General features: G+C 54.5%; 8 protein-coding genes across 8 annotated transcripts; 4 read left to right on the top strand and 4 right to left on the bottom strand.

Moving 5' to 3' along the window:
* Positions 1-350: 350 nt before the first annotated feature.
* On the bottom strand, positions 351-1,264 carry CTAM01_09359 (uncharacterized protein; the record flags this gene model as incomplete). The annotated part of the gene is made up of 3 exons (XM_060525378.1): positions 351-513; positions 679-738; positions 1,167-1,264. 3 exons carry the CDS (start codon positions 1,262-1,264, stop codon positions 351-353), a joined length of 321 nt encoding a protein of 106 aa, XP_060380083.1.
* Positions 394-1,593, top strand: CTAM01_09358 (uncharacterized protein; the record flags this gene model as incomplete). Its single annotated transcript, XM_060525377.1, has 1 exon — positions 394-1,593. The coding sequence occupies one exon, from the start codon at positions 394-396 to the stop codon at positions 1,591-1,593; it is 1,200 nt and encodes a 399-aa protein (XP_060380082.1).
* Positions 1,594-2,853: 1,260 nt separating this feature from the next.
* CTAM01_09357 (uncharacterized protein) lies at positions 2,854-6,269 on the top strand (the record flags this gene model as incomplete). Its single annotated transcript, XM_060525376.1, has 4 exons — positions 2,854-3,175; positions 3,382-4,467; positions 5,386-6,075; positions 6,130-6,269. The coding sequence occupies 4 exons, from the start codon at positions 2,854-2,856 to the stop codon at positions 6,267-6,269; spliced, it is 2,238 nt and encodes a 745-aa protein (XP_060380081.1).
* Positions 6,270-7,425: 1,156 nt separating this feature from the next.
* On the bottom strand, positions 7,426-9,511 carry CTAM01_09356 (uncharacterized protein; the record flags this gene model as incomplete). Its single annotated transcript, XM_060525375.1, has 3 exons — positions 7,426-8,325; positions 8,857-9,242; positions 9,370-9,511. The coding sequence occupies 3 exons, from the start codon at positions 9,509-9,511 to the stop codon at positions 7,426-7,428; spliced, it is 1,428 nt and encodes a 475-aa protein (XP_060380080.1).
* Positions 9,512-10,851: 1,340 nt separating this feature from the next.
* CTAM01_09355 (carboxylesterase) lies at positions 10,852-12,579 on the top strand (the record flags this gene model as incomplete). The annotated part of the gene is made up of 1 exon (XM_060525374.1): positions 10,852-12,579. One exon carries the CDS (start codon positions 10,852-10,854, stop codon positions 12,577-12,579), a length of 1,728 nt encoding a protein of 575 aa, XP_060380079.1.
* Positions 12,580-12,872: 293 nt separating this feature from the next.
* On the bottom strand, positions 12,873-14,177 carry CTAM01_09354 (uncharacterized protein; the record flags this gene model as incomplete). Its single annotated transcript, XM_060525373.1, has 1 exon — positions 12,873-14,177. The coding sequence occupies one exon, from the start codon at positions 14,175-14,177 to the stop codon at positions 12,873-12,875; it is 1,305 nt and encodes a 434-aa protein (XP_060380078.1).
* A 1,541-nt stretch (positions 14,178-15,718) lies between these two features.
* Positions 15,719-16,546, top strand: CTAM01_09353 (uncharacterized protein; the record flags this gene model as incomplete). The annotated part of the gene is made up of 4 exons (XM_060525372.1): positions 15,719-15,766; positions 16,030-16,045; positions 16,116-16,225; positions 16,388-16,546. The coding sequence occupies 4 exons, from the start codon at positions 15,719-15,721 to the stop codon at positions 16,544-16,546; spliced, it is 333 nt and encodes a 110-aa protein (XP_060380077.1).
* Positions 16,547-16,959: 413 nt separating this feature from the next.
* Positions 16,960-17,752, bottom strand: CTAM01_09352 (neutral protease; the record flags this gene model as incomplete). The annotated part of the gene is made up of 4 exons (XM_060525371.1): positions 16,960-17,005; positions 17,058-17,180; positions 17,266-17,429; positions 17,513-17,752. 4 exons carry the CDS (start codon positions 17,750-17,752, stop codon positions 16,960-16,962), a joined length of 573 nt encoding a protein of 190 aa, XP_060380076.1.
* Between the last annotated feature and the right edge of the window lie 1,749 nt (positions 17,753-19,501).

Raw genomic sequence — 19,501 nt, 5'->3', positions numbered from 1 at the left:
CCCCTTCTTATTCTTTTCCCAGTACGTACCACACCTTCACACACCAACACCAACACCACACACCCAGAGCAAATCCCGCCTGTCTGCCGTACTGCGCACACGCCCCCTTTCCTTCCTCTCCAACACTACCCAGTACCTACCTACCTGACTGCGTAAGGTCATGTACACCTCGCCTTCACCTTGTCTCTGACTCTCTCTCCTCTCTCCCGGCTCTTTTCCACGCACGTTGGAACTTGGAGACAGAGAGAGAGGAGGCAGTCGCAAAGTAAGGCTCACCATGATACCCTCACGCCCCTACCTTGCCTTTTTTTCTCTCTCTCACAACGACACCAGCCCCTCTTGTCCCATCTTCACGTCTTCTGCGTCCTTTCCTCATCTTCCTTGCCCTCGTCCATGCCCACCACCACCACCGCCAATCCTGCCTTCTCCTCCCAACACCCACGCCCTCCCCGGTCGTTATTATCCCCTGTCCGTCCTCCCACGCGCAGCTTCTGCTCTTGCTCTGGGACCTCTCTGCAAGTCGCAGCAAGAAAAGCATCGAGAAGCTCTCTCTCTCTCTCTCTCAGTCTTGCTCTCTCTTGTATGGGACTACTACTTGCGTACGCCCAAACCGAAAAGATTTCACTCATTGGTGCACTTTTATCTCTCTCTCTTCTTTCTCTCTACCTACCTCTCTACCTCCCGCCGCCGACGACGCCGCCGCCGTTACTAGTAAACGACTTTGCCTCTTGTCCTTTCCTGCACAAGTTACCGAGTAGCAAAGACCCGAAGGCGAATTCACACGCGCGCGCACGTACGTTCAAAACCCTGACAATTTTTTATTGCTCTGTTTTGCATTTGCTGTCTATTGCTGCTGCTATTGCCTGCTTTCTTGCTTTATTGTATTCTGCCTCCTGCTTCTTCACCTTGCCTCTCACACACTTTCGCACGTCGTTGCTTGGGTGGCGCATATCATTTGTTGAGTATGTTCTGGCTCTGTCTTTACTTCAACCGCATTCCCTATTACATACACCTACCTACACACATCTCTTCTCTGACGTCGAGATATACACGGATATATCCTCCCGACCCTGGGCCTGGCTAGAGGTGTGTGTACACGCGCATACTATGGTATGCCCTCGTCGTCTCGCCTCCAATTTGCCCCACGGCTTTGGTAGCGCGCTTACAAGGGCATTGCCGTCGACATCGCCATCTCCGTCGATATCTCGACTCTCGTCGTGCCGTAACCTCGCATCGGGTCCAAGGTCTCGAGGTACCGTGCCATTATATTGCCCCCCCTTGTATTACCTTACATTGCACTTTCTCTCTACCCCGAACAAGAAGCCGCACCGGTGCCGTATCAAGCTCCACCGCGTCTGCGCCCCCCTGACACTCTGCTTTCCTGTATCGTCTGCTTTTGGTCTGGCTCTGGCTATTGCGTTCCCATTTTTGCTTTCACCCCCGGTTGGGCTGCTGCGGGCTGGCTGGCTGATCGTGTGTACGCCTGCCTGTCTGTCTGGTCCTGGATCCTCTATTCTCTCTTCTCTTCACATTGCTGCTGCCTCACAAGTGAGAGCGGGAGCAGCAAGTGCGAGGTGTGAGACGGTAGAGTGAAGAGGATTTCTCTCTCTCATACTCACTCTGCGCGAGTGAGAGAGAGGAAAAGAAAACAGCTCTCGTACCAAGACGGACGCCTCCTGTCTCGTCCCCTGCCTCTTCCTTTGCTGCCCATCCCATCCTCCCCGATTCCCAGACATATCACTCCCCATCATAATTACCCACTTTGGATCCTACCCTGCTCCAATGTTCAAATAGCTACCCTGTTCCTCTCTTGTACCCTCACTCGCCCAATCCCCTCGGCTGCCCATATTCCTGCTGCACCCTCGCTCCGATCGCCATCTCTCCTCCGTCCTTCATACTCCCTTGTCATCTCATTGCACCATCCATCGTCTCTTTCTGCCTTTTGGCCTTCCTGTCGCGTCTCCAAACCAAGCTTGGGAAGAACCCGCAGTAGGAACCAGGACCGCAGTCTAAGTCGAAGGAGAAGAACCCTCTTGTTACTCTTTCGAGTACTTCATCTACACTCTACACCCCTACTCTTTCTTCACCTACTCGTACCGCTTCTCCGTATACCTCTCCCACTCATCCCACATCCTTCATCTTTTCGTCTCTCTGCCCCATTCGCGCAAATCTGCCAGAGCCAGGCCATCGCATTCTCGAAACCACTCGGGTTCCGCTTCCGAGTATCCTCGTCGCAGTACCTGCCCATTCTCTCTCTTTACCCGAAGCTCGCTACTTTGCTTGGGTAGTTATTCAGGGGTAAACCAAAAAAATCCGCCCCTCCCATCTTGTTCCCAGATCATCCTTACCCAGCTTGTACACAATTCCACTTGCAGCTCACTCGCACTCTCTGTGGTGTGTATGTTAGTGTATGTGTGTGTCTATCCCCTGCCCTCGCTTCTCCGATCTGGCGGCGCCGTAGTACGGCGACCTTGCATCTGGTCTGGAGCCCATCCATCCATCCATCCTGCTGCTTGTCTATTCGTACCTTGCCTGCCTTGCCTTGCTCCTCTTCTTTTCCCCAAAAGAATATCCACATTTTCTTTTATCAGAAAGGGGTCCCGAACTGGGTCTAGCACGCCTCACCCGCCTGACCCTCGTCGACTCCCAGGACTCCTAGGGGCAGCAAGGAACCACTTCTCACCACACGCACCTGCCTGCACCTGGATGCCCCCAGTCCCCTGACAGTGTCAAGGTGCAAAAAATAAAAATACAGACGCGCCGCGCCTTGCCTTGCCTCACTTTGTTTTTTCCTCCTTCTTGCTTGTCACCAGTCAACTTAATACGTCGAAGCGTTTCTTGGACGAGGGACTAATGGGTCTTTTCTCTATGCAGCATCACCCCCACCATCAGCCCCAGGGTCACGCACCTACACAGCAGCAGCAGCAACATCTGCAGCAGCACCAGCAACATCCTCGACCCTCGAGCGTTGTTCATCAACAGCATCATCCCCAGGCCCAGTCGCAGCAGCATCCCTCCTACGCCTCCGCCGGACACCCAATTGCTCCCGCCTACCAGCAGCAGCAGAGCCAGCCCTCCAACGCCCAGCAGCAGCACTCCCAGGACGGACTTCCCTACTACGCGCATCCGAGTCCCTACAGCACCCCAGGCGCGACAAGCGGATACACATCCGCTGGTGAGTTTTCCTTCTTTCTTTTGCTATCCTTACCTTGCTCTGCGTGTGTCTATGTGTCTGCGCCTGCCACAAGAGAGACGCGCGCAAAAGACGCGCCAGACACTGAGAAAAAGACGCGTCTTTTGCTGCCTTTTCTCTTCTCTCGCGACAACTTGCTCCCTCGAGACAGCTTCAAAAGTTCATAACCGTTGACCACTGGATAGCAGACCAATCCGACATGATGGCCGCCGCCCAAATGCCGAGACCACCTTACCCTCCCATGTCCTACCACGCACCGCAGTCGAACTCGCCCGCGTCGGTAGCCTCGCCTTCCCAACATGACCAGCACAGAAGCATCTACGGCAAGCCGCCGTCTCAACCTCTCCAGCAGCACATGTACTACCAGACGCCGCAAGCCCACTACCCGTCGATGCAGGCGCAACCCCAACAGTCTCCCTACGCGCAACACCAGGCCCAGACCCACCAGTCCATGTCTTCGCAGCCCAACATGATGATGTCTGCGCAGTCCCAGCAGCAGCAGCAACACATGCCCCAGCACCAGGCGCAACAACACCAGGCCCAGATGACCAACAGCCCCCGCGGCCAGATGAAGACAGAGCCCCAGGTGCCGCTGCAGCTCCAGAAGCCTCAGACGACTCCCATGCAACACCAGCAGCACCCTCAGAACGGCGCTGCTCTCAACACCCCCACAGGATCGACTCCTGGCGGTGTCAACCCCAATGCGGCGCCTGGACCCATTCCGGCCACTACGCCTTTGGTTGTAAGACAAGACCAGAACGGTGTTCAATGGATCGCGTTTGAGTACTCTCGCGACCGTGTCAAGATGGAGTACACCATCCGCTGCGATGTTGAGTCGGTCAACACGGACGAGCTCTCGGCCGAATTCAAGACGGAGAACTGCGTTTACCCCAGAGCCTGTTGCCCCAAGGACCAATACCGCGGCAATCGCCAAGTATACGAGACCGAGTGCAATACGGTCGGATGGGCTCTTGCTCAGCTGAACCCTCCTCTGCGCGGCAAGAGAGGTCTTATCCAGCGCGCCGTGGACAGCTGGCGCAACAGCAACCAAGACCCCCGGCTCCGAAGCCGAAGAGTGCGCCGAATGGCCAAGATGAACACCCGGAAATCGGTTCAGGGCGGCCCTCACCCTGCTCACATGGGCGGCCCCAGTCCGCCAGGGATGGCTCAAGGTGCTGGTGGCATGGGCCCCGCGGGTGCATCAGCCAAGATGCCTGGAATGAACATGGGTCATATGCCGCACACCAACGCTCCGGGTGGAGGGGATGAAGTCGGTATGTTTCACCAGATGTGATTAAAGAAGCCCTCCGCATCTGCAGCGTTTGCGAGCCCAGTCGTTGTTTGTTGTTGATTGTCGTTGCATCGCACATACACACCACTGCCCGGCACAACCCCCAAAGATCGTTGATTATGTGATACCTTTCCCCCCTTTTCATCATCACCAAGTCTTGTCGGCCGTGATCCTAGAGCGGACACGAGCTTCATCACCACCAAACACATACAAATTTTTTACCTCTGTGCCTTTATTACATTATTACTCTGCTAGTTGGTCAGACGTCTCGGGAATGGGTTCGTTGCACTTTTTTGTCATTTTCCTTGCGCTCCTCCTGTTGTATAGCGCCGGGCTTTTTCGGCCGCATCAAAGCAACTTGCCACCACGATACAGCAAAGCTCGCCGCGGGTCGAGAGGGATTTCCTTTTCTCTACGGCACAGATCTGTACATTACCATAGTTGCGCTGCACGCAGTTGCTGCTGTTGCTGTCGTTAGTCACCTGACCCGAGTTTGTCGGGCAACAAGATGCGATGCCTCTTAGAAGAGACATCGGCAAAAAGTCGCATTGCTTAGCGTTTTTGGCATTCCATCCCCAATCCTTCTGCGTCCCAATAGCATGGCTTTGGATGAAAGAGGGGGGCTTTTTTTCTCGTAAAAGAGAAAATCGTCCTGCCTGTCCCAAAGACCTACTCTTATGCCACTCTTGTACCTCCAGGGAAAAAAAAAAGCAACAAACCCATCCCGATCCTCCCTTTGTCGTCTTGAGCGTTTCGCGTTGCCGTTGGCTTGTGTTGTCAGGGTTGTCGATCAAACATGTTTACCCCTCCCACACTCCGCTCGTCTGCATACGTCCTCCCGAAACCAGTTTCCAATCTTTCTTCATTGTAACGTTGACTGACATTTGCTGTCTTGAAATAGGCGATGGCGAATACATGGACGAACACCATCACCACCACCAGGCCCCCGCTGGCCAGGAGGGCGGCGACGTCAGACAGTCGCAGGTCTTTTCCGGAAGCTACGGCGGTCACGGAGGCTACCCGGCATCCAGCTCCGGCTCGATGCCGCACATGGGCAGCAGCTCCCATGCCGGCGCCATTTCTGCCCGTCGCCACAGCCGCAGCGACAACGGCGAGCCCGAGGATTTGTTCCCTAACATCCCCGAGGCCAAGAAGCGTAAGTTCATTCTCGTCGAGGACAATGTCCGCGGTTCGCGTCTGCGTGTCAGAGTCACGCTCGACGGTGTCGATACCAAGGAAATTCCCGACTCCTTCCGCAAGGGCGCTTCCGTCTTCCCGCGGTCGTACTTCCCACGCGAGATGCAGAGCCCGCCGCCGTCTGCCACCGGCACCAAGTTCTTCCAGGAGGATGCCGATGAGGAGGACGATGGTGTTGAAGACACCGAGGGCCGTAGCTCCCGCCGAGGCCGTGGAAACAGCAAGTCCATGGTCAAGGTTCCGATTGGCGAGAACACCGAAGGCGAGGTCGCCATTCCCCGCATGAGGAAGAGTGTCCGAGGCAAGGAGGTCCGACTCAACGACCTCGGATACCGCATGGCCTGGCTGCAGAGCAGAGTTTTTGCGGGACGGACAGTCTTCCTCCAGAGAGCTCGTAAGTTTTTCCGTGTCGAGTACGAAACAGAGATCGGGCTGACATGAGTTATAGTGGACTGCTACCGCAACAAGACCCGTACTGCCATTGAATCCATCATGCAGGATGTCAAGACGCTCGTTCCTCACTTTGAGACGCGTGTCGGCAAGCGGAAGTGGAACGAGAGAATGAGAAAGGGAGAGGCTGATGAGTAAACGTCTTTCGATGTTGGACTCGTAAAAAGCATTTACTCATCTACTCGACCTCGCGACTATACGTTTACTATTGTGGGTTTCTCACTACGCACATAACTGCATTCTTTTTTTCGCCATGGACCCCAACATTCAGCATCATCAAAGCGAAAGTCACCATGCCCGCCCGTCAAAACGTTTCCAGTGCCTTTCAATCTCGTTTTCGCGCATTGTTAATACCGACGTCTCACGACCACACACACATCGCACACCGCACACAGCTACACGCAACAAAAAAAGGGTGCCCATTTTGTATCATAACGTGCCCGACACTACGACAAGTTTATAAAAGAGAGGCTAGGACCAGGAAATGACGTAAAAAGTAACACCCTACTTGCAAAAGAGGGTAGATGGATTTCCTAGGTTGACGACTTGACGATGACAAAAAACAAAACTTTTCTTCTCTACGATGGATGACCGATTTTCTTTTACTTTTCCTGAAGGGGTGGGAGGACGCTGTTTTGGTCAGAAAAAGAAGCATCTTGTCACGCAAAAAATTTCCGTTCCTTGACACAGCGAAGAGTATACGGGCTTTGCTACGACGCCTTGGACCCCTACGACAAGACATGAGGAGGCTTTCTACTCTTTTTTTTTTTTCCTCTCACGACGCATCAGTCTGTTGATTTTTGTCAGTCTGTTGATCATTTCTGAGTATGAAAGGCGGATGGAGTGGAATGGAGTCTGCGACGCTTTTTCGACTGCCTCTCTCCTACTTCTCGGTACATTTTTTTTTTTCTCTTCCCAAGGTAGAAGGGGGTTTCGCTTACCGCTTTCTTCCTTTTCCACGGTTCGATTCTTTTCCTCGTCTTGTTTGTTCTTTTCCCGATTCTGAGAGGCGTCGGAGAGCGTACTTGCTGGTAAGGATATGCTTGTTTCCCGGCGGGCATTTTTGGGAAGTGCGGATGGCACAAAGTCGGATGATGAGGAATTTTCTTCGTGGATGGTGTGTTTTCATTTGGACTGTTTTTATCTCGGAGGGCAATGGGAATGAAAGGGACTTATAGAATTTTGGTAGTTAAGAATCACTTCTTTCGGTTTACCGTCCGTCTACTGTCTACTGTGAATGATGTTGGTATGAGATGTCAAATTGTCTGTTGAGTACTCTCTCATTTTTCTACGTCTACGCATCCTTGCCCCCCTCGGCCTCTTTCCCCAAAGCCTCGTCCCTAGGCGGCGCCCTCTCCCCTCTCTGAAAAACAAACAACGCCTCGTCTTTCCCCGCGAAACTCGGCAGCGGAATCTGCACGACCCTCACCCACTCGGGCTGTTCTTTCGCCATGTACTCCGCCATCGTCATCCCCCGGAAGCCGGTATACCCGTTCCCGTTCTGCGTGCCCACGACGGCGATGGTGTCGCCCTCGTAGGCCTCCACCAGCCCGCGCGTGAAACTCCCCTCCGCGCCGCCCGCCACGGAGCCGCCTACGACGGGGTAGACCAGCAGCATCACCATGTCTCTCCCCCCCGCGCGGGACTTGAGGAACGAGACGCCGTCGGAGGGGATGGTGTCGGCGATCCAGTTCGTGCGCCACTCCGATTGGAGGTTGTCGACGGGGTAGACTGTGAGGTTGTAGAGGCGGAGCATGTGCGTCCAGTAGCCGTTTCCGGAACCGATGTCCGCTATGGGCCGGGGGCCGGCGAGGAGGCGGAGGACGGAGAGGGCTTCGTGGGAGGGCGTGGCGCAGCCGAAGTGGTGCATTAGGATCGGGAGGGCGTGGTGGGATTGGAGGGGGAGGTTGGGGAGGGGGCCGAGGTATTGGAGGGAGAGGGCGGACCAGGACCAGAAGTCGAGGGAGGGGTTTGGGGGGAGGGATGCGGTTGGGTTTTTGCACTTGGGGATCGCGTTGAGGTGCGGGAGGGACGGGTGGATGTAGCGGTGCGCGAGGAGGTGGGAGGCGGAGAGGGAGCGGAGGGAGGACTTTTTGGCGTTTGCGAGGTGGGATTTTAGGGCTTGTGGGGTTGAGGTTTTTGGGGAGAAGATTTGGATGTAGGATTGGATGTCTGCTTGGGGTGGGGGGTCGAGCTGGTGATGTTAGTCTTCTGATGTTCTATATGAGGTGGAAGGAGAGGGTTGGTGATGGCTGATGATGAGGGAGAGGGCTGGTGGTGGAGGCTCATGGAAACTGGTGATAAGGAGAAGGGGGGGGGGGGGGGGGGGGGGGGTGGGGGGGGGGGGTGGGGGGGGGGGGGGGGGGGGGGGGGGGGGGGGGGGTGGGGGGGGGGGGGGGGGGGGGGGGGGGGGGGGGGGGGGGGGGGGGGGGGGGGGGGGGGGGGGGGGGGGGGGGGGGGGGTTGAGAGAGACAATTAGGGAGTGAGGGTTAAGATAAATGCGAGAAGGAGTGATGGCCGAGCATGACATGATGGGTGACATAAAGATGTTGGGAGTTAGAGGAGAGACCTGTCGGAGACGTGATAAAGGGGGGGGGGGGGGATGGGGGGGTGTGTACGAGAAGACCGAGCTGACACAATAGGAGACTGATATCTTGAAGTAGGGAAAGTAAGGAAATATGCAGAGCATAAAAGACAATCGACAACAGAGACCGCTCAAACATACCGGCTTCCCCTCCTCGTCGCGATACCACGCATGCAACCCGTTGACGCCGCCCATGCTGACGACGCGCTGGACCTCGGCGAGGCGGACGGCCGTCATGGCGTGGTAGACGTAGGTGTCGCGCTCGGGGAGGTTGAAGGTGACGACGGTGGCGGCGTAGAGGTCGTTCTTGGCCAGGTGGTCGAGGGCGCGCTGGCGGCGGGTCGGGTCGCTTGCGTATTCTTCGGGGGTGAAGGGCGGGTTGGAGCCGACGCAGTAGGTGAAGGTGCCGTTTGGCTTGGGGGTTTTTGGAGGCATTTTTTTTTTTTGGAGAGGGTTTCCTCTTGGGGAGGTGGGTGTGGATGATTGGATTGTGGGTGATGAATGAGGTGAGAGTGCGATGTTTTGTTCTGTGGTTGTTGTGAGTGAGGGGTTCAGAGGTGAGGAATGAGAGATTTACAGAGGCTCGGGATTTGAGATTTGTAATACAGTCGTCGAGGTCAGTTTGAGGCCTGGGAATTCAAGGGTCTACCGGACGTTGAAGATTAGGATTTTCCGTTGTGACTGGGTCGGAGTGGGAGGACGTTGAATGGTGGCCGGAAGGATTCGAGATTCGGACCCCCTTGTCGTCAGCACTGGTGCCGAGTTTTCGGGGCCGTGGTCTCGGAGCGGACGGCATGACGTCGTTGGTTTTTTGGTTCGGTGAGTGCCTGGGTCCCGCTTTTCTCGGTGTGTGTCGGAACGGTGTAATTAGATCAAATCAACGGTGAATGACACAGTACGGGGTTTGGTGTTAGCCGACCCGACGAGCCGACCAAGTTTGGTTTCTTCCATTACGATTTTCTATTTTCCTTAGTCTACATTCTAGAAGAGTAAGACTAATACCCAGTGATCAATTTACTATGAACAGTTGTTGAAATAGAAGTTGCCCATTAACCCCAAGTCAGCAACTGTCCCTTTTGGTCGCCAACTAGAGACAATCTGTCGGGACGTCGGGGGCCAAATTTGACTGCCGGATTCTCCACGACGAGGAGGCGGAGAAACGCGGAGAAATGCTGTGGCTCCAGCCTGGCACCTAGGCTATGCATACCCTAGGTAGATAGCTTAGTCGAGTACTTCTTCGGCTCAAAGTCTTGATAGACTTGACTCGAGGAGCCAAGCTAGCACTGACAAGACTATTCATCAGAATCGATTTTGCTGGACTTTAGCCTAGTGAATCGAGCCACCAGCAGAGTGTTCCCTCAATGTAGAATTACACAGCATCACAACGCGACTTCTGCATGTTCGGCATGTGGAAATGGGCGACTCGGAACTCGAATGTTAAACAAAGCCAAACACCGTCCCGGCATCGCAACCCGTTCGTCTGGTATCCATGGTCCCCTCGGGAGTTGACCGCACCCAACATCCTGAACCGTTCCTCACGAGTCTTGTCAAAACTTCTCTAATTCTCCCCCACACCACCCAACCCCAAATCCCTCCACAATGCTCCCCAAGTGCCAGGGTAGGGCCGATTCTTGCGGAGCGTTTGCGTCTGCGGGGTAGGCCAACCCAGCCCATTGGATCGGACCTGTCATGCCATGTTACTCTGTACCCATCAACGACAAATAAGCTACTGATTTTTTTCTTCTTGACCTTACCGACCACGGGCCTTGGCATTCACAGCTTCAATACCACGGTAAACGACCGCTTCGGACTTCGTCTTTCTCTTGACAAAGTGACGTAGTCCACTACACTAGCCTGGAGGCCATCCCCTGCCACCCCCGGCCGGCATTGGTCTCGTGGCATGACGCCGGGATCATCGTCCTCGAGGGGTCGAGCCATGGTGGACTTCATCTCGCAGCATGGAGAACAAAGCAGAGGTCCAATGTCCGACCTTCTCCCGGTCCCGCAGTCCATGGCTCAAGTACATAATGGCCGAGAGCTGCCCTGCTCCTTGGTGACCTGACGGGACGACAGCTGCAGCGTATGCTCGTCAAGACATCGTCGGTCACCACAGCTTAGCTCCCGGACGACGACAACATGACCCGACTCAACCTGCTCGCCACCCTCTCCACGGCCTGCGCCACGGTGTCCGCACTGGTACCGAGACAGGCCGTCCCGGCAAACACCACCACCGGCACCGTCCCCAACGTCGACCTCAAGAACGGCTCCTACTATGGCGTCTACAACGAGCCCCACGACCAAGACTTCTTCCTCGGCATGCCGTACGCCCAACCCCCCGTCGACAACCTCCGCTTCCGCGTCCCGCAACCCCTGAACTCCTCCTGGGACGGCACGCGCAACGCGACGGAGTACTCCCCGCTCTGCTTCGGCTACGGAAGCGACACCTGGGTCCTCGGCAACCACGTATCAGAAGACTGTCTAACCATCAACGTCGTCCGGCCTCACGGCGTCGCCGCGGACGCAAAGCTCCCTGTCGCGGTCTGGATCCACGGAGGCGGCCTCACCAACGGCGGCAGCGCCGACCCGCGCTACAACCTCTCCTTCATCGTCGAGCAGGGAGTCCGCATGGGCTCCCCCTTCGTCGCCGCCAGCATCAACTACCGCCTCCACGCCTGGGGCTTTTTGTGGAGCGACGAGATCAAGGCCGAGGGCGCGGGCAACCTCGGCTTCCGCGACCAGCGCCTGGCGTTGCACTGGGTCCGTGAGAATATTGCCGCGTTCGGGGGCGACCCGACGCACGTTACCTTGTGGAGCGAGAGCGCCGGCTCCCGAAGCGTGGCGTCGCAGATGCTGGCCTACGGGGGGCGGGACGAAGGGCTCTATCGCGCCGCGATCCTGCAGAGCGGCACCGGTCTCGGGACCGACTTTGGCGAGTTGGAGGCGTCTTCGTCTGCGGCCACGTGGCAGGATTACTACGACACCATCGTCAATAAGACAAACTGCTCCGCAGCGTCCGATACGCTCTCCTGCCTTCGTAGCGTCCCGGCCTGGACCTTGAGCGACGTGCTCAACACCACGACCACGAACCCGGCCTTCACGGGCGTCGTCGACGGCGAGTTCCTCGAGGCGCCGCGTCACGAGCTCGTCAACGAGGGCAAGTTCACGCGCGTGCCGCTGCTGATCGGCGCCAACTCGGACGAGGGCACGCAGTTTGGCGTCAAGGGCGTCAACACCACGGCGCAATGGCAGGCCTACCTCCGCTCCGGCGGGGCGGGTAATCTCACGATCGAGGTGCTCTCGGCGCTGTACCCGGATATCCCGCGCCTCGGCACGCCGGCGACGCTGCGGGGCCGACCGAGCGGTGCGCAGGCGAATTTCGGCGCCATGTGGAAGCGCGTGAATGCGTTTGCGGGCGATCGCGCGCAGCATGGTCCCCGGCGGTTCTTTGCGCGCAATTGGGCTGGACCGAGGGGGAATCAGAGCGTGTATTCGTATAATTTCAACGTGCTCGTCAACGGCATGACGCCCGCGGAGGGGGTGAACCACTTCCAGGAGGTTGCGTTTGTGTTTAACAACACGGGCGGGTTGGGGTACGAGACGGCGGTGGCGGTGAATCCGTTTGAGGGGAAGCCCGAGACGTTCAAGGCGCTGGCGGAGATTATGTCGCGGATGTGGGTTGGGTTTATCACCAAGGGGGATCCGAATGCGAATGCTGGGGCGACGGGCGTGAAGTGGCCGCGGTATGATGTTGAGAACCCCGAGATTATGGGGTTCGATGTCAACGTTACCGACTTGGTTCATGTTCAGCCGGACACGTACCGCGCTGAGGCGGTTGAGTATTTGATTCGGAAGCTTTGGTCGTAAGGTCGTGGGGTTGATGATGTGGAAGCAAAGACGGGCATCTTCAATCAAAATAGATAATACATGATCACACCAAATGCTCACGGTATGGACAAGACTCGAGCTTACTAAACGATACTTGAATTCACCATGACCTCACTCACTAAGCGTACTTAAGGCCGAATAGACTGCGCCAGCTGGAAAGCTGGTAAACAAACCTCCGGATACACCATAAGTTTCCTCATGAACCTAGGCTTCATTACACCTAGGGAACAAACAAACGAACACCCATATTTGACACTCCAACAGAACCGCGTTTAAGCCCTGACCTTGCGGAAGGTCGTCGGGTACGGCTTCAGGATGTAAGTCGGGGTGTAGGTCGGGTCCGCGGTCACGGTGATCGTGGTGGTGCGCGTAACAGCGCCATCGGGTGCGTTGGTGGAAGTGGAGGAGGATGAGGAGGAGGAGGAAGTGCTGGTGGAAGAAGAGGAGCTCGAGCTGGTGGTGGCAGTCGGCGTCACGGTGACAGTAACGGTGCCGGTGCTGGACGAGGTGGCTGACGAGGTGGTCGATGAAGTGGTGGAAGAAGTAGGAGTCGCCGTGCTGGAAGCGGTTCTGCTGTGTCTGCCCTTGCACCTCAAGCGACGGGTGCGAGGGGGCGGCATGGCGTAGTACTCATCATCCTTCTCCTCCGTCTCCTCCTCTTCGTCCGCAGAAGGCTCGGCAGTGCTAGTCGGCACGTACAGCTGCCTGGGCTCAAGAGTCTTGCTGGCCCACGGCTTGACCAGGCGTCCAAGCTCATGAGGACATTCTCCGTGCGTGCAGAGGGAAGAATCGGCGTACTTGTCCGCGGAGGGCTCGGCAGAGTCAGTCTCCACAGCCGGCTGCCTGGGCTCGAGGGTCTTCGCGGCCCGCGGCTTCACCAGACGCGCAAACTTATGAGGGCAGTCTTCGTGTGTACAGAGGTAGGAATCGACGTCTTCGCCGGTAGAGGGCTCGGCGGCGGCAGTCTCTACGACCAGCTGTCTGGGCTCGAGGGTCTTGGTAGCCTCCATACTCGCGATTTTGGCCTTGCGCGAGCGCCTCTTGGGACAGTCTCTGTAGGAGTCGGCGTCATCCTCGTCAGCGGAGGGCTCGGCGTCGTCCGTCTCCTGTTGCTGTCTAGGCTCGAGGGTGCGGGTGACCTCCATCTCCTTGGGGCACTTATTATGCGTGCAGAGGGAGGAGGACTCGACATTTTCATCCGCCTCACCGCTTCGCTGCTCGCGCGCCTGAAGGGGGGCAGTAGGCTGAGGAGCATCTCTCTTGAGAGCAGCGGTCTTGGGTGCCTTTGGCTTGATGATCTCGTGGTGTGTCTCGATGATGATTGGTAGAGAAGGGGGGCGTTTTGCCGGGTTGGTCTTCTCGCTTACTACTGCGGTCGTGGTCTTGTTCCCCTTTCCCTTCCTCTTCTTCTCCATGTTGATGATCTCGAGGATTAACATAGGGGGGAGATTCGAGAGGGAGGAGTCCTCGGCCACGGCTGTGGTTGTCGGACGCGGACCCCGAATGGTATCAGCGTTGATGAGGGAGGGGCCGACGGAGACCAGCAGGATGCCGGCCAGGAAGGTGATGCTTTTCATCTTGAGAGTTTGTTGTAAAATATGGTCTACAAGATTGATGAAATCACAGATGTGAGAAGTTGACAGAAGAAGCAAGGAAAGAGGGAAAAGTCTGGCAGAAGATGAGTTTATATACATTGGTGGGAAGAAGCAGGTTCAAGCTTTGGAATAGAAAATTCGTTGAGAAGTCCACAAGGTTGCTTTCCCAGATTCAGCCTTTTCAAAGGAGTTTCCAGGGCGGTGCTTAGCGGAGCAAGGCCGTCAAGGCTCTAAAATTCCATTTGCTACCTATCCACAAGCAAAGCTTCAGTTTTGAAGGACCATATATGAATGTTACATCATAGGACAGATCAAGGCATCCCGAGCGGAACATGACTATGGTAGAGAAAGGCTGTCAGAGGCATTTCGACGGGACAGGGATCTGCGGGACATATATCTTTCTTCGCTTCCATACAGCCAGACGGTTCGTGGCTTTCAAGGTAAGAGGCTGTCGATGATGGAGACCGGTTGACACCATTGTGACCACGATCATTTGAGTTTTGTGGCAGACACAATTCGTCAGATCATCAACCTCAACGAACTTCGTGGCTTGATTGATGCACTAGTGACTTCGTATCTTCAAGGCGAAACTTTATGTCTTCGATTCCAGGCTGTGGAAGTTTTTGCACCGCTTTCTGTTCCCTTCAACCTCCCGTTTTTGCCCGCTATTGAATTTACACATGAGCCGCTCCGGCATCAACCGCTATGGTTTTATCAACAGTAAGGGTACGCACTACGGGTCTCTAGCGATCCTAAAGAAAGATTTCCGAAATCCTTCGTGTGGCTTAACTGGAATTAGAGTACCAGGAGGTAGAGCTTAAAACCGAGGAAAGAACAAGGGCTCTCTTCGAGGCTAACGAGAGCTCACATCATTCTACAGGAATGACCTTTTGGCGATACTGTACTGACCAAAATGGACCTTGGAAGATTCTGATATGTTGCTGAGGGACACAAAGGTCGACAAGAAGGCGCAAGGTTGGAAGAGGCCAGTAGAGCGGCTTCCTTGTGGAGTTGCATCATCTTGCTATGAGATTCCCCCGTTGATAGCTTCTATGAGGCCGGATCATGCGACAGGCAACTCGGTATAACTCGGGAAATGGTACTGACCACGAGGCTGGACGTGTATTTGATCCGGAAGGGTGAGAACCCTGCTTGAAGGTCTAATCTGAGGCGTGGTACTTGTGAATGAATATGGACCTTGCGACGGAAAATATCCTTCCACTATGAAACGAATCTCTTTACTTCTCAAGGCATACGATTGCGCGACTAATGCCGCGAATGCTCCGTTCCAAAACGCTGGTATTTGTAGTGAGCCACAACGTTAGCAGTTTCTGTCATCAGTGTGACTTCTCGAGGTATTTTGCAGATTCGACAGTGCTTTTCGTTTCGTTGTTTACAACTAATTCAGTGGCCAGAAAGCTTCTGTTTGACGCACGTTGAGAGCAATAAAGAGAAATCGGGACGCAAATCTCGGTCAGAAGTGGTCATCTTTCATGTAGTCTACACTGAATATATACAGAGTGATGCCTGGGGATGACTTGAGACAAAGTTCCATTGCGATCCTCGATGTTGTGGGTGGGTGAGACCCACTGGACCAATTTGGAAGCTCCGAGGGGTCTCGGATGGGATGTACATATGGGCCTCGTGCCACAACAATCCTAGCTAGCAATCCAACCTCCTACATACACATCTTGGACCCCCCCCCCCCCCATCTGAGCGGCATCTTACTGATGTGAGCTGCGGCTAGCCACATCCGCAGCCACAGGCAAGGCACAAAACACATAGCTATACAGACAGATGGAGAATACAAGCTTAGTTCACACCACACATCTAGCCCCTACGTGGCCTCGATATGAGTAAGCTCACACTCGAAATCATTGAGAAAGAGGAGGGGAAAGGGGAACAAGACCACGGCCACAGGGGTAGGCGAGAAGACGAATACTGCAAAACGGCCTCCTTCTTTGCCTATTATCATCGAGACCCAGTACAAGGTCATCAAGCCAAAGGCACTGAATACCGGTGTTCTCGAGGTATCTATTATATAGTGAACATCCGGGCCAACAACGATGTCAGAACGTTAGGAACAGCGGTTGCGGCATCAATCTTAGCTTATCAATAGGCTCCCTTACATTTCGAACAGTTTGATTGACTAGCTCAAAGTACACGAACAGGGAACCCTCGTTAGCTACTAGATCATTCAAGAACCTGTCTTCCCCTTTATCACGGCTGACGGTCGGATCGTGGCTTCCTCATATGCGTGGACCACACCAACCATGCCAGGCAGTCGACCAGCGATGACAAGCTTGGATTCCAGAAGTGTTTGGAATCTTCTACCATCTAGCGTAAGGTGATGTAGTGTAGAACAGCATTTCAAGCGACTGTAGAAGACGTTGTTTGTCAACCACCTATGTCGAATTCCTCAGCTCTAGCCATGAGAGAACAATTCCAATCACGCGGCTGCTCCTCTACCCTCTAAGCGAAGAGAAAGAAAGACAGAAATGAAAGCCCAGACGACCTTCCGAGGACCTATGAAATTCCTACGCATGTATGACACTCTTGAATAGCGATGCGAGGACTCTCCACGAGACTCCGCGCAACAATTCGGTGGCGACCCGGCATTCCCCACTACACTTAACATGAGCCGGTGATAGCACCAAACAAGTTTATTGGCTATAGAGGGTATCGAGACGAGCGGGAGGGTTATATGTTGCGCGTGTGTGAGAGTGAACATAGATAGGCCTGGTGGTGACTCGGACATATGCAACTAGGGACCCCAAGGCGGCACCTCAACAGCAAAGCGGGCATGATTACTGGAAGATATTAATTTCTTCTGCTTATAGTAAGGGCTGTCTTGTAACTTACTCTGCGTTCTTAACCGCCTTCTCGGGATCTTCAAGGGCAAACTGCTTGCAGTAGTCGACATCATACCCATAGTCAGTTGTCCCTAACACATCTCGAAAGTGCGTCGCCTCATGGATGATAGTACTATAAAAATCTCAGTCAGACACAATCCTTTGACTCACGATCATGAGAAGACACAGGTGCCCTCAAGGTCGAGACGTGAACTCACTCCCACTGATTGCGATGCCGCCCAGCAGGCGGAAGCATGGCCTCGTTGAAATACACACTACAAATCTTGACGTCGCCGTACGTGCCGCCAATAGTCGCGTATACAGCGGTGCTGGTACACGAGCAATCGTATGAGAACGTAGTGGCCAAATCAGGCGCGAATTTCTGTTTTAAAGATTGTTAACTCATATATCCATCGTCTCTCTCCCTCTAGGTACCATGAGACTGAAAAGCCCCGCCAAACGTACCTTGAAAGCCGTCAACACGCGATTATAGCGGTCGGTGCTGAACTTTCCGTACCACGTTGTCTGTACATCGCTACCGTTGGGGTTATCCTCCAGGTGCTCAATCGCCGCAAACGACTTGTTGGTAGCTCGCTCGATGGCCGCTTCGAGAGTGACGATTTGCGCGGCGGTGCAGGACTTGAAGGTCGCGGCTAGGGTGCCGGACACGATGGACAGGAGACCTGCCAGGTGAGAGATTCTCATCTTTGCCCTCTGGTTTGCAGTCCGAAGCAGAAAGCTGTCTACGATGTTGAATCAAGTCTATCAGTCTTCAAAGTTTGAGGGTTCGCGAAACCTTTATCACGGGTAGAAAAGCGGATGTGGTGTAATCGCACCATGTCGCTAATTCTTGGCAGACATGCATTAGGAAGGTACAAGATTGCCGGCTTCCAACTCCCTCTCTGCACTTTCCGTTCCAAGGTAGCGAACCGCGCAGGGATGCATTATCTCGTATTCTTGCTGTCGAGTTGCATGACGATTTTTGCATGGCTTTACTTCAACATCACCCGTCCATGACTCCAACTTTTACTTCCCGCTCATCAGTTGCAAGTACTCCGATGACTCTCTGGGCCTTGCGTACTGGAAGATGGAGTGATCTTTGATAAATGGATGAGTTTCTCAAGGAAACGTGCCCAAGTTCTGTTGAGATCATACATCGTCGGAAAGCCGCTTCTCAGCGATGAAGTCATCGATGCGAATCGGAGCTTCATCTGCAAAAAGGTCCTCTCACGTCACCTCTGAAAAGTCAGAGTGGGATAATTGCCAGAGGGCTTCTCATGAGCACTACCGCCAATAGTAGTAGTCACGACGACATGCGTCTAAAAGCAATAGGCCGGCACGCTCAATCCCCTTCTAATTCCTCAGCCAGTCTAATATAAAGGCACGATTATCTCGCCGTGTCCGATCTCAAGGCCGGAAACCTGGAGTTTTTGAGCTGAAATGGCACCGCAAGTTTCCTGGTGACTATCGAGTCTTGAAAGAGTGGGTTAATTAGAGAGAGAAGATCCATTACGATGCAACTTGCTGATGAAAAGTAACTTGGTATCAGAGAAACGCCACGGCAACAACCCAAACAATAACAAAAGACCAAACAGATACGCCGATTGACTCAAAGCAAGGCCACGAGCCGCAAACTAATAAGCTCCAACCCATCCCGTACCCAGTCAAAATTCTCTGGGCAGGATTCGCCCGTGCTATGGAAGAAGTTAAGTCGGACAATGCGGATAACGGATCGGCGAACTCCTCTGCAAAGTGTATCCCGCGCCTCTCGGAGGTCCCGCGTCCGCACCCGTATATTCGTAGACCCACACCCGGCCGGAGGGCAGCGGGCTTCCCGGACAGGAACACTTTACCTTAAACCTCTTCATCTGGCGCTATCTTCATCTTGCACCTTATCGATCTTCCCATAGACGATAGCTCCGGTGAAATGAATCAACAAGAAACATATGCGATGCGTCTGTTTCGCTACCTTTTACACGACTTCTAAACCCTGCTTTCCTTAATTACCGCCTTATTGAAGTAAATGAGTGTCAGGCGCCGCAACTCAAGGCAAGATCAAAGCAGCCCCCGAACTGGAACCAGCTAGACGATCGTATCTCTGAAACGATACTTTGAGAATGTTATGGCTAGAGCTGGTCAGTCATAGTGAGGCAAGGCACATTGACAGGAGACGCCCCCGTCCGACACGGATTAGATGAGCCCTCGAACCCCTTCTCCAACCCTACCAGCTGAGGCTCCCTCAACTGCTTTCCCAACCTCACGCAACCTCACTTAGCGAAAACAATGAAAGAATACTCCAGCCTTTCAATCAGCTCAAAACAGACATGAGAAATAAGCAGATATAAAAAGCATAACAAATCGTTAAACCCAAAGTGACGTCTCTCAAGCTCATCCCGCAACGCCTCCTCCCCAAAGGCGCCCCAAGAAGCCAGCCGGCCGGCCACACACCTCCGG

The sequence above is a fragment of the Colletotrichum tamarilloi genome, assembly GCF_030869305.1.
Source record: "Colletotrichum tamarilloi strain Tom-12 chromosome Unknown Scaffold_36.1, whole genome shotgun sequence".
Lineage (NCBI taxonomy): Eukaryota > Fungi > Ascomycota > Sordariomycetes > Glomerellales > Glomerellaceae > Colletotrichum > Colletotrichum tamarilloi.
This window is presented reverse-complemented; position numbering and strand designations above follow the sequence as displayed.